This window comes from Ctenopharyngodon idella, chromosome 18 (assembly GCF_019924925.1).
Source record: "Ctenopharyngodon idella isolate HZGC_01 chromosome 18, HZGC01, whole genome shotgun sequence".
In the NCBI taxonomy this organism is placed as follows: domain Eukaryota; kingdom Metazoa; phylum Chordata; class Actinopteri; order Cypriniformes; family Xenocyprididae; genus Ctenopharyngodon; species Ctenopharyngodon idella.
In genome coordinates, this window is record NC_067237.1 from 36,616,098 (window position 1) to 36,630,312 (window position 14,215).

Consider the following 14,215-nt stretch of genomic DNA (forward strand, 5'->3'; position numbering starts at 1 on the left):
CGACATGAGGGAGAACACCAGTCAACACCACTGCTGAGTATTTTCCCTTTAAAACTACAGTTTACCAAGAACAGTCTCAAAAACATGGTTTGAAACCGCCCTTGTTCTCTATGTCAGAAACATTTAGCATATCATTAACTATGCTGAGTGGCAGGAGGTTTCAATCCAGGTTATACCACTGTATTTTTCTGTTGATATGAAACATCAGTAACATGTAGCTAAATAGCAGATGAATTATGTATATGATGTATATTAAGATGTTATGATAAACTTCATGCCTTTCTCCACTGGATGGCTATTACTGAATGCAAAAAGGCTATTACTGAAAGAAGCAGTTCCCACTTTAAAAGCAGAAGCTGCTGTTTATCGCCCCCAAACTGTAAGTACGTTTTATTGTTTGTACATGTCTTTTAAATGTATAGTTCTGTTGCTATTTTTTTGTTGCATCAAGGACGTAAACAAAGACCAATGCGTTTTTGCTTCGCTAGCCAGTTAGCTAAATTCTGTTGCATACTTCAACAAACGCCTACAAACATCAACAAACTTTATGTTCATAGACAAACAGTTGTTCATGCTATAAATTAAACGATACCTTTACAAAAATGCTACTACTCAGTCATGTATTCAGCTATAGTAAAGCTTTAATCAGGATAAAACTGTATATTGAAAGCTAACAAACAGCAGTGACAGCATATCTAAACACTTTGACACAAATACAAAATGAAATACCATTCATAAACGTCCTTTAAAAGCCGCAATTGCAGAGGTTCCGCTTGACCCTCTTCATCTGGATCTGATTCGGCTCAATTTGATACAGCAATATAGGCGCCATTATTTATATTTCCACTGAAGCACATGTAACAACTAATGGTAAGGGGCGTGGCGTTTCCGGACGCTTTAGTGAATCACAATACACTGGGCCAGCTAACCAATCTGAGCACATTGCGTATTTTGGAGGGAGTGGCTTCACAGAACCAGGAAGTCAAACGAGCCGTTCATATGACAATGGAAACAGAGGTGTAGAATAAAGGTAAAATATATGAAAAATACGTCTTTTTTTTAAAAACGAAGCATTAAGACATGTTAAACTGCACCCCAAAAACACAATCAAGCCTAGAAAAAAACCACTGAACCACCCCTTTAAACCAGTATTTCCACTTGCCATTGTGTCACATTTACTACAGTAAAGTTGACCAAGTGAATCAGGCAGGTCTGAGCTTGTGTCACTGAGTGGAAGCGGGACTAATTTGCATATTAATGAATATGTGTATAGTAATTGAGGCATGGGTGTAGAATTAGATTCAAGGTATTTTAAGGCATGAAGAAATTATTTTCACAGGGGAAAAAAATAAAATTTAAATATATTTGATAATGAAAGATGACTTTTAAAGGATACAACTATTTACTATTGGGGGACTTTAAAAACAGTTATGTGATTAATTTAACACTTTTACCTGAGTTTCTCCAGTGTGCAGTTTGTATTTTCTAATGCGTTCTGGAGTTTCTTCACTCCTGAATCCTGCAGATTATTGTTGCTGATGTCAAGCTCTTTCAGACTGGAGTTTGATCTCAGGACTGTAGCGAGAGCTGAACAGCTTTCCTCTGTTAGACCACAATCACACAGCCTAAAATAATGAACGTGAGAGAGAATTAATGTTTATATTTAGTGATCATTAATATGTGTTTTGGCCAGTGCTTGGTTCATCTGATTGCTTTACAAAAATTCAAAATATACTATAACGAAAACAGAGCTGCAACTAATGTTTACTTTGTAAAATGATTTCTGTTGTTTAATTTTTTGACAGTACATAAAAATACTGTATTTTAAACATAATAAACCTGAGAAAATATTTCATTTTTTAAGCTAAAATACATGTGTATACAGTGAAAGTCATGCCAGCACTGAAATTCAATAATTAAAAATCACCAATATGACCAAATGAGCATTTCGCTGTCCAATGGTCATGCCTTAACTTTGCCATTTCTAGTATTGCATTAGTATTGCATCCTTCTCATGGGCATTTAATAATTTTTGACTTTTAAATTTATCTGTAAAAGAAAACCTTTTTTGGCTCAATTTATCTGTAATTATGCACACCTGAATATAAGGCATTTTTCATTTCCAGCATTCATGAACAATTATATATCACTTATAAATGATTAAACACAAAATTATAGTAGTTATTAAGATTGATGTGGTTACACATATATATATATATACATATATATATATATATATATATATATGTGTGTGTGTGTGTGTGTGTGTGTGTGTGTGTGTTAAACAATTAAAAAAATTAAGCAGAAGCAAAATTAAAATTTCAGCATCAATACTTGTCATTTATCATGACAATCTAATCAAATGGACATGTATAAATCAAATTTGAATCTAACATGCATAAATGTAGATGAATGTTAATACACACTTCAGTCTCTCCAAACTGCATTGTGTATTTTTAAACAGATGACAGATCTTCTCAATTCCTGAGTTTCCTAGTTTATTTCCACTCAGATCCAGCTCTATCAGGTTTGAAGGGTTTAAATTAAATGCTGAAGTCAGAGCAGCACAACCTTCTGCTGTAATACTGTTATTATTCAGCCTGAAGAGAAAGAAAACAAAGACAGGAAACATTCTTTAATTTATCACAAAACTTTTTTAATGAACAACAATGATAGTTTGGTAACACTTTAGTATAGGGAACATGTATTCACTATTAACTACGACTTTTATCTCAATAAACTCCTAATTACTGCTTATTAAGGTAGTTATTAAGTTTAGGTATTGGGTAAGATTAAGAATGTAGAATAAGGTCATGCAGAATAAGGCATTAATATGTGCTTAATAAGTACTAATAAACAGCCAATATTCTAGTAATATGCATGATAATAAGCAACTAAAACAAAGTGTTACCGATAGTTTTAGTCCATACCAGATAAAGATATTTTACATGTAAAGTATTAAACCAAGGGAAATACTCACATCACTGTGTTGACTGTACAGTGTTTGTCCTGCAGTAGAGCAGCGATTCGATTCACGTTTATGTTTCCTAGTTCACGTTCACTCAGATTCAGCTCTCTCAGGAGTAATGGGTTTTCAGTCACAATTTCTCTCACATACTGACATGCTTTATCTGCTTTAGGACCCAAAAACCTGCAGAAGAGAAGTTGAAATAGGAAATCAGTAGTAAATCACTCTGATGCAATAAATTGTGCAGAATTTTGCATTAGTGAAATAATATTTCTGTTAATTATTCATATTGTATATTTTGTATTATTTGATCACGTCTCACCTCAGTGTCTTGAGTTGACACTTCTCATCCTGTAGTAAATCATTGAGCTCCTTCACTCCTGATTGTCCAGGATCATTTCCTGTGAGATCCAGCTCTATCAGGTGTGAAGGGTTTGATCTCAGAGCTGAAGCCAGAGCATTATAACCTTCTTCTCTGATATGGCAGTCTGAAAGTCTACAGAAAACAAATTTGAAATAAAAGAAGTTATACAATTAATATTACTTAAAAACAATTTTATATAATAAAAATCATCAAATGCCTTTTCTCTTATGAGAAAAAAATTGACAGAGGCATGTTTTTCCTGTTTCTTTAATTCACTACAGTATTAAACTTTGTTAAGATTTAAATCAAACAATAGTTTATTAAACTCTGAACCTGAGTTTCTCCAGTGTGCAGTTTGTATTTTCTAATGCATTCTGCAGTTTCTTCACTCCTGAATCCTGCAGATTATTTTTGCTGATGTCAAGCTCTTTCAGACTGGAGTTTAATCTCAGGACTGTAGCGAGAGCTGAACAGCTTTCCTCTGTTAGACCACAATCACGCAGCCTAAAATGATGAACAGGAGAGGGAGAATTTACAAACACAAAGAACTTGATGCCAACATGACTACTGAGAATTGTTTTTGTTACTAGGTGTCTTTAACATACTTTAAATCTACAATACTACATGTACAATACTCACATCAGTTTGTTGAGTTTACAGTGTTTATCCTGCAGTAGAGCAGCAATCTGATTCACTCGTGTGTCTCCTAGTTTATGTCCACTCAGATTCAGCTCTCTCAGGAGTAATGGGTTTTCACCCACAATTCCAGTCAAATACTGACAGGCTTCATCTGCAGCAGGACCCAAAAACTTGAAGACCAGTGTTGTAGTCCTACCAAAAAAAGTGGTTTACTATTCTGCACCCTGCCTCAACCATAAAAAAGTACATGTGTTTTTATTTTGTTGGTCACTAGTAACATTTGTTTCATTAAAAATAAATCAATAAATCAATAAATAAATACAGTGCGTTAAAAAAAAGTGGTTATTTTTCAAGTAGCCTACTGCATGGCTGAAGTAGTTCCGCATTAGGTTTGTTGTCCGCATAGCAGTTCTACATGACTAAAATTAAAAAAATGCTTTGGAATTATATTAAGTGTGAGAATATATAAATCAGATAAATCTGAAACTAATGTTTTTCATTTTATGTAAGTGGGTGGGAAAAAGTACAGTACAGTGGTAAAATAAAAGGCAATTATTTAATTAAAAATATAATTTATGTTTATACTTATAATATTCATGTCTAATATTTTTCTCACAAGGTATAAGTGGATCTTTACATGTAAAAAGCTATAGCTACTTTTATAATTTAGGAGGGAAATTGTACCTCCTGCAAGATTATTACTATATTTGGGGTTTTTGAAACTGTTTGGAAAAACCACTGACGTGTGGATAGCGCATTCTGTCTCTTTCCCACACACAATGAGACATTTAAGTGCAAGTATCTTTATCAATAAAATAGTTTAGAGAAAGACACTTATAAGTGATTCTTTCTCTGCATAGCAATGACTCAATTTTCTGTTATTAGTTCTAAAATGATACTTTGGTGTTAGTAACAGAGACTTGTACTGTTATTAAGATGTGAAAATAGTTGTTTTATTATAGCAAAACCATGTTTTTTTGGCGTATTGATTACCATTTGTATAACCACAAAAATACCATAGTTAAACTATGTTTTTTGTAGCAAAACCATGGTTAATTTGCAGTTACCATGGAATAACTTTTTTTTTAATTTGTAGTAAAACCATGGTAAATTTTCATAAGGTCTGGCAGAGTTCTCTCTTCTCATGAATATGCAATGTCAGTCAATGATGGGCGGGAAAATGTAGAATGACAGAAGTGCCAATGCACCAATTACAAACAAAGAATCGTGAGTTCACACAACAGTATTGGACACACAGTTAAAGGGGAAGCTAAAATGACAGCAGATTATGGACTTTCAAAGGAACAAAACAAGTGGGTAACATGCAAATATTGATCCTTAGAAGTCGTAATACAAAAACAGCCCTGGGCAAAAAGTTTATGATGTATATGAGTATATGGCCCTGACTACATCACTGCTGAAGATAGAGAAAGTACAGTGATATTACCTGCCATAAAATTTCATAATATTTTGAAGGTCCTTTAATCATTTCAAAGCTTTTATACATTTCTTTTTGACGGTTTGATTCTCTTCCAGCTAAAAACTATTGCATTTTGTTGTCTTATAACTCACCTCAGTATTGTCAGCGAATTCCACCAACTCTGTAAATCAATGAGTTCTTTCACTCCTGATCGTCCAGGATCATTTCCTGTGAGATCCAGCTCTAACAGATTTGAGTTTGATTTCAGAGCTGAAGCCAGAGCTTTATAACCTTCTTCAGTGATACTGCAGTTTGAAAGTCTACAAAACATGAAACATGAATTTAACATTGTGTTATTTTTCATCTGATAATTAAATTATCAGATGAATTATAACTTAAACTGAATCAGAATGATCAGTGCAGGTAGAAATGTTCATCAAATACAATATTTACAAATTGTCTGTTTTAGTACTTTGAGTTTAGTAGTTTTCTTCCCAGTAGACATGTGACAGTATCAAAATTAAAACATTTAAATACTGTTTGACCTCCTTCTCTGTGTCAGGCAGATATAAAACTGAAAGCATTGTTTTGTTTACGGGGTGCAGTTCCACCAGCGCCATCTACTGTCAGATAGTGAATTTGCTTATTCATTCAGCCCATCTCCTTCATTCATTCATGCTTCTCCTCCATGTTGGGGTTGTTTACAACAGAGTGAACATGCCTCTTTAATGCAGCAAACCGGGTAATTCTAAAAATTTATTCTAAAAATCTACATTCATAATCAGTGTTGGGCACATTACTTTAAAAAAGTAATTAGTTATACAAAGGGTATTCTGGTTTGAGCTCGCGCTCCGCTCGCATGCTTTGACACACACACACCGAGCATCGTACATTATTATCAGTTTAAAATTGTATTTGTGTATGACTAACCTGTACTATTTCTTTATAACAAAACACTTTGCAGGTCTATCATCTCTAGTCACACACACCTGTCATCATCAGTTTGCATGTGTCCCAACCCAACACACACACCAGAGAAAAAACTTTGCAGGTCCTGTGGCTGAGAGAGAGCCTACTCGGATGAAAACCAATTCAGTGAGCTCAGTTATAGTAACGCCGCATTTTAATGTCAGTAATGGTAACGGCGTTGTAACAGGGGAAAAAGTAATTTGTTTGATTACTCGTTACTGAAAAAAGTAATGCCGTTAGTAACGCTGTTTATTTATAACGCCGTTATTCCCATCACTGTTCATAATACAGTTACTATCTTTAATAAAGTAACAAAAATTTTGAAGTGCCCACAACAACAATTATGTGCATGTTCAATATCATGATAATTTCTATTACCGTACACTGGCACATCTATTTCCCACTTCCCAGTACATTTCGTTTTAGCAATTTATTGTTAATATATTAACAGATAATTAAATGTGATTAAGGCTGTTATATGAAAGTTAACACATTTACCTAAATAATTTATACAAATTTGTTTTGCTTATTGACATCCATAATTATTTTATTAGGATTTATGGAAAATAGAGAAACAGGGTGATAACAAAGTTGCATATAACCTATATCATCATTACGAAGGATCTGTACCACATTAAACACACCATTGTGTATTCATGTTAAATATATAAATATATTCATTCATCTTCGGAACACAAATTAAGATTTTTTTTAAAACATCCGAGGGTTTGTGAACTGAGTCTGAACTGAAGACGTCTTTAAAATAGTCAATTTGACTACAGTGGTTCAACCTTAATGTTATGAAGTGGCGAGAAAAACAGTAAGTAAGTTAGTAGTTAGTTAGTATGTTGTTATTTTTCTTTTGTTTTTTCTCACAAAATGTTTTTTTCGTCACTTCATAACATTAAGGTTGAACCACTGTAGTCACATTGGCAATTTTAACAATGCAATGACGTTGCTCCCTATGTGTGGTTCAGAAACCCTTGAATTGGACCCTAAACTGTGTGTGACCACAAAATTAGTATTCTTACATTTTTATGCACTTCAGGGAGCAAGAAGATTCAGTAAATATATAATATCCCTGTGATTGCTGTGGTGTTGAGTGTAGGTGATGGTGAACTGTACTCACTTGAGTATCTTCAGTGTTGATTTCTTCAGTCCCTCACAGATCTCTTTGACTCCTGAGTCCAGCAGACGGCTATTGTTCAGGTTCAGCTCTTTCAGGATGGTTTTGGAGGAGAGAACAGTGACTAGAACTGAACAGCTTTTCTCTATCAGCTTACAATTATTCAGCCTAAACACAGAAACACCATTTTTATTATTCAGTACACATTAAACACACACCAGTTTAACATCTCTTCATATCTGCTATCACATGACTGAAAGACTTTTATCATTAATAAGCAGAAGTTATCATGCAGCCCTATCATGCATCCGACGCAATGCGGCACCTGCGTTGCGCCTGGCGCTTTTTGCTAGGTTCAGCCCGACACAGTTATCATTTTCATGTCCTGAGCCACGTTGTTGAAATAGCAAATGCATTTGCGCCCATTTGTGCGCCCATGGGCGTGCTGGTCTCAAAACGAGGTGTGTTCAGGCACGTTGTTGGTGCGTTACTATTTTGAGGCAACTGAAATAGACTAATGCGCCACTGACCAACTGAAACCTGGTCTAAGGTCAATGGTGCAATATTGTTTTTGTTATTTAAAGAGCGCATTAGTAATATGCACCTATATGCGGGTGCACAACGCGTGCACATTCTGCTTTATTACACACACAGGGAAGCGCAGCAGCACACAAACATGCCAAATATTAAAAATAAAAGGATTACAATGTAAAAGATTATTATTGTGTGCATAAAGATAAAAAAGCTTTGGTGGAATCCGGCTTTTCCCGCAGATAGTCTGCTCATGCACTTTAACCTTGCGCACAAGCAGATCCGTTTCCTCACAATAGAAGTGTTCAGTCACTCTTGTTCTTAAACTAGCAAAAGTGGATTCGGACATGCCCTAAATGCACCTGCGCCATGCACTTTAGACCATGCGCTTAGATCGTTAAAATAGGGCCCATCATGTATAAATCATATTGACTCACTTGATTTTCTCCACTTTGCTATGAGAGTCCATCAAAAGAGCAGAGAGTTTCTCTCCATCCAGATCTCCTAATTTATCTTCACTCAGATCCAGTTCTGTCAGTAATAATGGACTTTTACCCAGAACTTCAGTGAGATAGTCACACGCTTCCTGTGCAGCAGGACTTTTCAGAAACCTACAGGAAATAGAAAATTTAGATTTGATAAATGGAAAGAAAAGAAAAAAAAAGGATAAAAAGCAAATTTAGATAGAAAAAAAGAAAAGATAAAAAAAATAATAATGTTGTCAGAATTGTATGCATGTATATATTGCAGCTCCCATCCTCCTTATGGATACAATAAAGCAATAAAATATAGCAAAGTGGAGAATGTGTTAAAGTCATAATTATAGTAAATAGTTCCAGTTTTGCTGAATTGCAATTCAGTAAATTCATTTTCATGCCATTCTAATTCTGCATTGGCCCATTTGTCACATCTACCTAGCTGCACACCTCTGACTCTATGTCTGTGGCTTATTTTGAAAAATCAAAGGCTTTTCTCACCTGATGGTCTTTAATTTACAGCATTCAAGACGCAGTAAATCAATGAGCCCCTCCACTCCTGATCGTCCAGGATTATTTGCTGTGAGATCCAGTTCTATCAGGTTTGAGTTTGATTTCAGAGATGAAGTCAAAGTTTTATATCCTTCTTCTGTGATATTGCAGTCTGAAAGTCTATACATATACAAACATAAAAAAACATACACATGTTACATACTGCAACCAATGCCTTAAAGACAACATCTGCTTCATTTGAATTTCTAAATGTTCCATAAAATATTTTCAAACTGAAATTAAAATGGTTAACTGAAACTGATATTTTTTTCAGATAATCTAATCAAATGGACATTTTATAAATCTTTATTATCATTCAGAAATTAAGATGAATGAATACACACTTCAGTTTCATCAATCTGCATTGTGTATTTTCCAACAGATGACAGATCTTCATTATTCCAGAGTTTCCTAGTTTATTTCCACTCAGATCCAGCTCTATCAGGTTTGAAGGGTTTGAATTAAACGCTGAAGTCAGAGCAGCACAACCTTCTGCTGTAATACTGTTATTATTCAGCCTGAAGAGAAGGAAAAAAATAAAGACAGTAAGGTCTCTTCAGTTTATTTCTGCCACAAAACACATCTACAGCAATAGAAGGGCTTTCAAAGTCAAAGAGAGTGGGCCTTATTTCTGACAGAATATGCATCTATAACACAGCAAAACTAGCAAAATTTAAGTAAAAACATCTTAACCAATTAAGTAAACAATCAAAGAATGGGATGTGCATGCGTATGTTGGAGCCTCTCTCTCTGCCATTAGATATATGGTAACTATGCCTAAGCTGTTATTCTCGTTCTGCCATTAAGGAATAATTACATGATGAACGGAAGCCTCTAATGTAAATAGGTTGGGGTCTGTCGTTCCACTTTTCAAAACAGACTGGACTCACAGCCAACAAATGGAAGAATTGATAAACAATATTGGTGCAGAGTTTGAAAATATATAAGATGAATTTATCCCACATGGGCGGAGAGCTATAGGAAAACTGTATAAAATGATTGGGTGAGAGCTGGTCCGGCAGTTGTGTTCTACAGGCCAACTCGGTTTTATTCACTTGTAATAAAACCTATCTTCTGGCATCAAAACTTAAAGTCTTGAAGAGTGTTTTTTCACAGAGGCGAAAGAAGCCACTACTACAAATTGGTGCTGCGAGCAGGGTTGGAATGGAGCAGAAGAGGGAAAGACCACAGCTGGCTGGCTGGACAAGCAACACAATAGGTGGCCACAAGGTAAGCTGTTTTTGCTTAATTTGTGTTGTTCGTTGGAGTCTGCCCGTGGTGGTAAGGACACTCAAAATTCTCCTCCAACCTTAGAAAAAAATGCATGCACTAATCTGTATTTACTGTCAAGAGGACAGTTAAAAAGATAGATGGTGCATGCAATGATATGCACGCAAAAAGTATAAAAAAAAGAGAATAAGTATACAAAAAATTCATAGGTGAATAAAAGTATAAGAAAATTCCTACAGTTGCCACTCTGTTGCGTTAGGGTCAGAGGTCTGCTCGAATAGACAAAAGTCCTATGGATAAACGGTGGTGACGAAGTCACAGATGGCTGCACGGAGAGGCAAAAATCCTGTAGGGTACCGCTTTTTACTGTGTTGAGAGAGGTTGTTAGTGAAAGAGTAGAACTGACAGGTGTAGAATAGGAAAAGTGCACTTATACAGGTGCTGGTCATATAATTAGAATATCATCAAAAAGTTGATTTATTTCACTAATTCCATTCAAAAAGTGAAACTTGTATATTATATTCATTCATTACATGCAGACTGATATATTTCAAATGTTTATTTCTTTTAATTTTGATGATTATAACTGACAACTAAGGAAAATTCCAAATTCAATATCTCAGAAAATTAGAATATTGTAAAAAGGTTCAATATTGAAGACACCTGGTACCACACTCTAATCAGCTAATTAACTCAAAACACCTGCAAACGCCTTTAAATGGTCTCTCGGTCTAGTTCTGTAGGCTACATCATCATGGGGAAGACTGCTGACTTGACAGTTGTCCAAAAGACGACCATTGACACCTTGCAGGAGGGCAAGACACAAAAGGTCATTGCAAAAGAGGCTGGCTGTTCACAGAGCTCTGTGTCCAAGCACATTAATAGAGAGGCGAAGGGAAGGAAAAGATGTGGTAGAAAAAAAGTGTACAGGCAATAGGGATAACCGCACCCTGGAGAGGATTGTGAAACAAAACCCATTCAAAAATGTGGGGGAGATTCACAAAGAGTGGACTGCAGCTGGAGTCAGTGCTTCAAGAACCACTACGCACAGACGTATGCAAGACATGGGTTTCAGCTGTCGCATTCCTTGTGTCAAGCCACTCTTGAACAACAGACAGCGTCAGAAGCGTCTCGCCTGGGCTAAAGACAAAAAGGACTGGACTACTGCTGAGTGGTCCAAAGTTATGTTCTCTGATGAAAGTAAATTTTGCATTTCCTTTGGAAATCAGGGTCCCAGAGTCTGGAGGAAGAGAGAAGAGGCACACAATCCACGTTGCTTGAGGTCCAGTGTAAAGTTTCCACAGTCAGTGATGGTTTGGGGTGCCATGTCATCTGCTGCTGTTGGTCCACTGTGTTTTCTGAGGTCCAAGGTCAACGCAGCCGTATACCAGGAAGTTTTAGAGAACTTCATGTTTCCTGCTGCTGACCAACTTTATGGAGATGCAGATTTCATTTTCCAACAGGACTTGGCACCTGCACACAGTGCCAAAGCTACCAGTACCTGGTTTAAGGACCATGGTATCCCTGTTCTTAATTGGCCAGCAAACTCGCCTGACCTTAACCCCATAGAAAATCTATGGGGTATTGTGAAGAGGAAGATGCGATACGCCAGACCCAACAATGCAGAAGAGCTGAAGGCCACTATCAGAGCAACCTGGGCTCTTATAACACCTGAGCAGTGCCACAGACTGATCGACTCCATGCCACGCCGCATTGCTGCAGTAATTCAGGCAAAAGGAGCCCCAACTAAGTAATGAGTGCTGTACATGCTCATACTTTTCATGTTCATACTTTTCAGTTGGCCAAGATTTTTAAAAATCCTTTCTTTGTATTGGTCTTAAGTAATATTCTAATTTTCTGAGATACTGAATTTGGGATTTTCCTTAGTTGTCAGTTATAATCATCAAAATTAAAAGAAATAAACATTTGAAATATATTAGTCTGTGTGTAATGAATGAATATAATATACAAGTTTCACTTTTTGAATGGAATTATTGAAATAAATCAACTTTTTGATGATATTCTAATTATATGACCAGCACCTGTATGTGTGTGTAGTCTGTGTGAGTATATCTGAGACTGTGTCTGCGTGTAAAATAAACTCTGTATCTTGTTGGCTGTGCACCTCCTGGACTGTTGCTTGAGTGTGACTAGATAGAGGGCACAGTTATTGTCACGCTTGAGAGGAGTGGATGAGAGAATGAGACCTAAGTAATAAAGGGACAAAGAATGAGTGCACAAGCCCTAAATAATAAAGGGAATTGTAAGAATGGTGTTTAGAACATTTTATTCTAAACAATATTTTTTCAAGAAGATACTGACTTGCCAGATTATTGTATTAGGAGAGTAATTAAAATAAGATATACATTTATTTTTTAATAACTTATCTTAATAGATGAATAAATAATTAAAATTGCATGTGCTTAAAGTATTATAACTGTCACAATCACCGTCAGTTCCTGTCAGTTCCCGGACTACAGTTCCCATAATCCTCCCTGCCAGTCACATGCACACTCCACACCAATCATCATTTGCCACATACAGCTGTAGCTTGTTATCTGGACTATTTAAGACTCACTCATACACCACCTCATTGCGAAGTCTTGTTTCACCTAGTGTACAATACTGAGCGTTATTATCCTGTCTGCCTGTTACTGATCTTGTCTGTTTACGATTCCCTGCCTTTGGACTGTATATTGTTTCCCGCCCTGTGAGTAATATCTGCCTGTCTTGACCTCTGCCTGTATCCTGACCACGATTCCGCCTGTCCCTTGCTGTTCCTGTTCGTCCCTGTTTGACCCTGCCTGTACGACCACGCTCACTTTTAATAAAGCTTTGCAATTGGATCCCTGCCTGAGTCCAGCTTCGTTACAATAACATATATAAAGACGTCTAAAATTTGTATCTCGCTATCCCTGGGAGACAGTATGAAAAATTAATCCATTGCAGAGATACAGAGATTTAGGTTTGTGTTAACTAAAAATACCTTGTGCAGTGCAATGTGCTGAGTGAGAGCAAGATTGGGTGACCAAGTTAAAAGAAATTTTGATTAAAAAGATATAGACATTTTACAGTAATAGTATATGGGACTTGTTGGTTAAATATTTTAATAATAAAATAAAAATAAACATCTTTGATGTTGGTTGGGAAAATTTCATTCATCATTACTAGATTATTTTGAGCCATGTATGTGAATATAGAAGAAAAATTATGATTTGAAAAGTTTTTCTTTTACCATATGCATGTCATGCTGTTGTAAAAGGAAAGATTATGTTGTTTAATTGTAGTATACCTAGATAATCAAGGTAGTTTACTGCTGTTTTCTGCATTTTGCAAAGAAGAAACTACAATGAAGAGCTTGCTTTACTAAAATAGAATGAAGGAACTGCTGTTTTCAACCAGATGAGACGTTTTTGATATTAAGGGACCACTGAAAGAGATGAAAAGTGGAATTTAGACAAAGACACAATTGGGGCCAGAATTTACAAAGGTTCAATTTGATTAATGCAGTCTCTGAGTGTTCAAATTTCAGATGGCTTCTGGAAAAGGGACAAAATGAAGCAATAAACTGGAGTCTGTTTAACAAAGTGACAGAGAGGCAAAGACACGGCTGCAGAGAGAAGAAGGAGGGGCTAATGGACTTTCAGCTCCCCTCCTGAAAGAGTTTACACTTCTGCATGGAGAAAGACTGACTTAACACATGAAAAGGTGAAACTTTCACTGGAGACTTTTCCTGAGGGTGAAGAGAACATCCTGAAATGCAAACCTGAGGCAGGATCAATCAAAAGCCAGCCTGAGGAGAGGCAGAGAAACAACTGAAACCATACACCACAACACCAGGCCTTTGACTGCCACAGACCGATGACCCAGTGCAACAGCTAAACAACTTCAACAGACTGATGATCTAAACAGAAGTACTTCCCTTCCCTTTGCATGCACA

The 14,215-nt window shown here is 36.1% G+C and overlaps 1 protein-coding gene across 1 annotated transcript in view; it reads right to left on the minus strand.

Moving 5' to 3' along the window:
* Window positions 1-14,215, minus strand: part of LOC127500238 (uncharacterized) — a 298,033-nt gene that overhangs the window by 180,359 nt on the left and 103,459 nt on the right. The window contains exons 51-61 of the mRNA XM_051871231.1: window positions 9,390-9,563; window positions 8,995-9,165; window positions 8,455-8,628; window positions 7,490-7,654; window positions 5,544-5,711; window positions 3,972-4,163; window positions 3,666-3,836; window positions 3,291-3,464; window positions 2,981-3,151; window positions 2,427-2,600; window positions 1,455-1,625 (exon numbers count right to left, since the gene is read on the minus strand). Of these exons, the coding sequence (XP_051727191.1) occupies window positions 1,455-1,625; window positions 2,427-2,600; window positions 2,981-3,151; window positions 3,291-3,464; window positions 3,666-3,836; window positions 3,972-4,163; window positions 5,544-5,711; window positions 7,490-7,654; window positions 8,455-8,628; window positions 8,995-9,165; window positions 9,390-9,563 (1,905 nt within the window). The remainder of the gene's footprint in view (window positions 1-1,454; window positions 1,626-2,426; window positions 2,601-2,980; window positions 3,152-3,290; window positions 3,465-3,665; window positions 3,837-3,971; window positions 4,164-5,543; window positions 5,712-7,489; window positions 7,655-8,454; window positions 8,629-8,994; window positions 9,166-9,389; window positions 9,564-14,215) is intronic.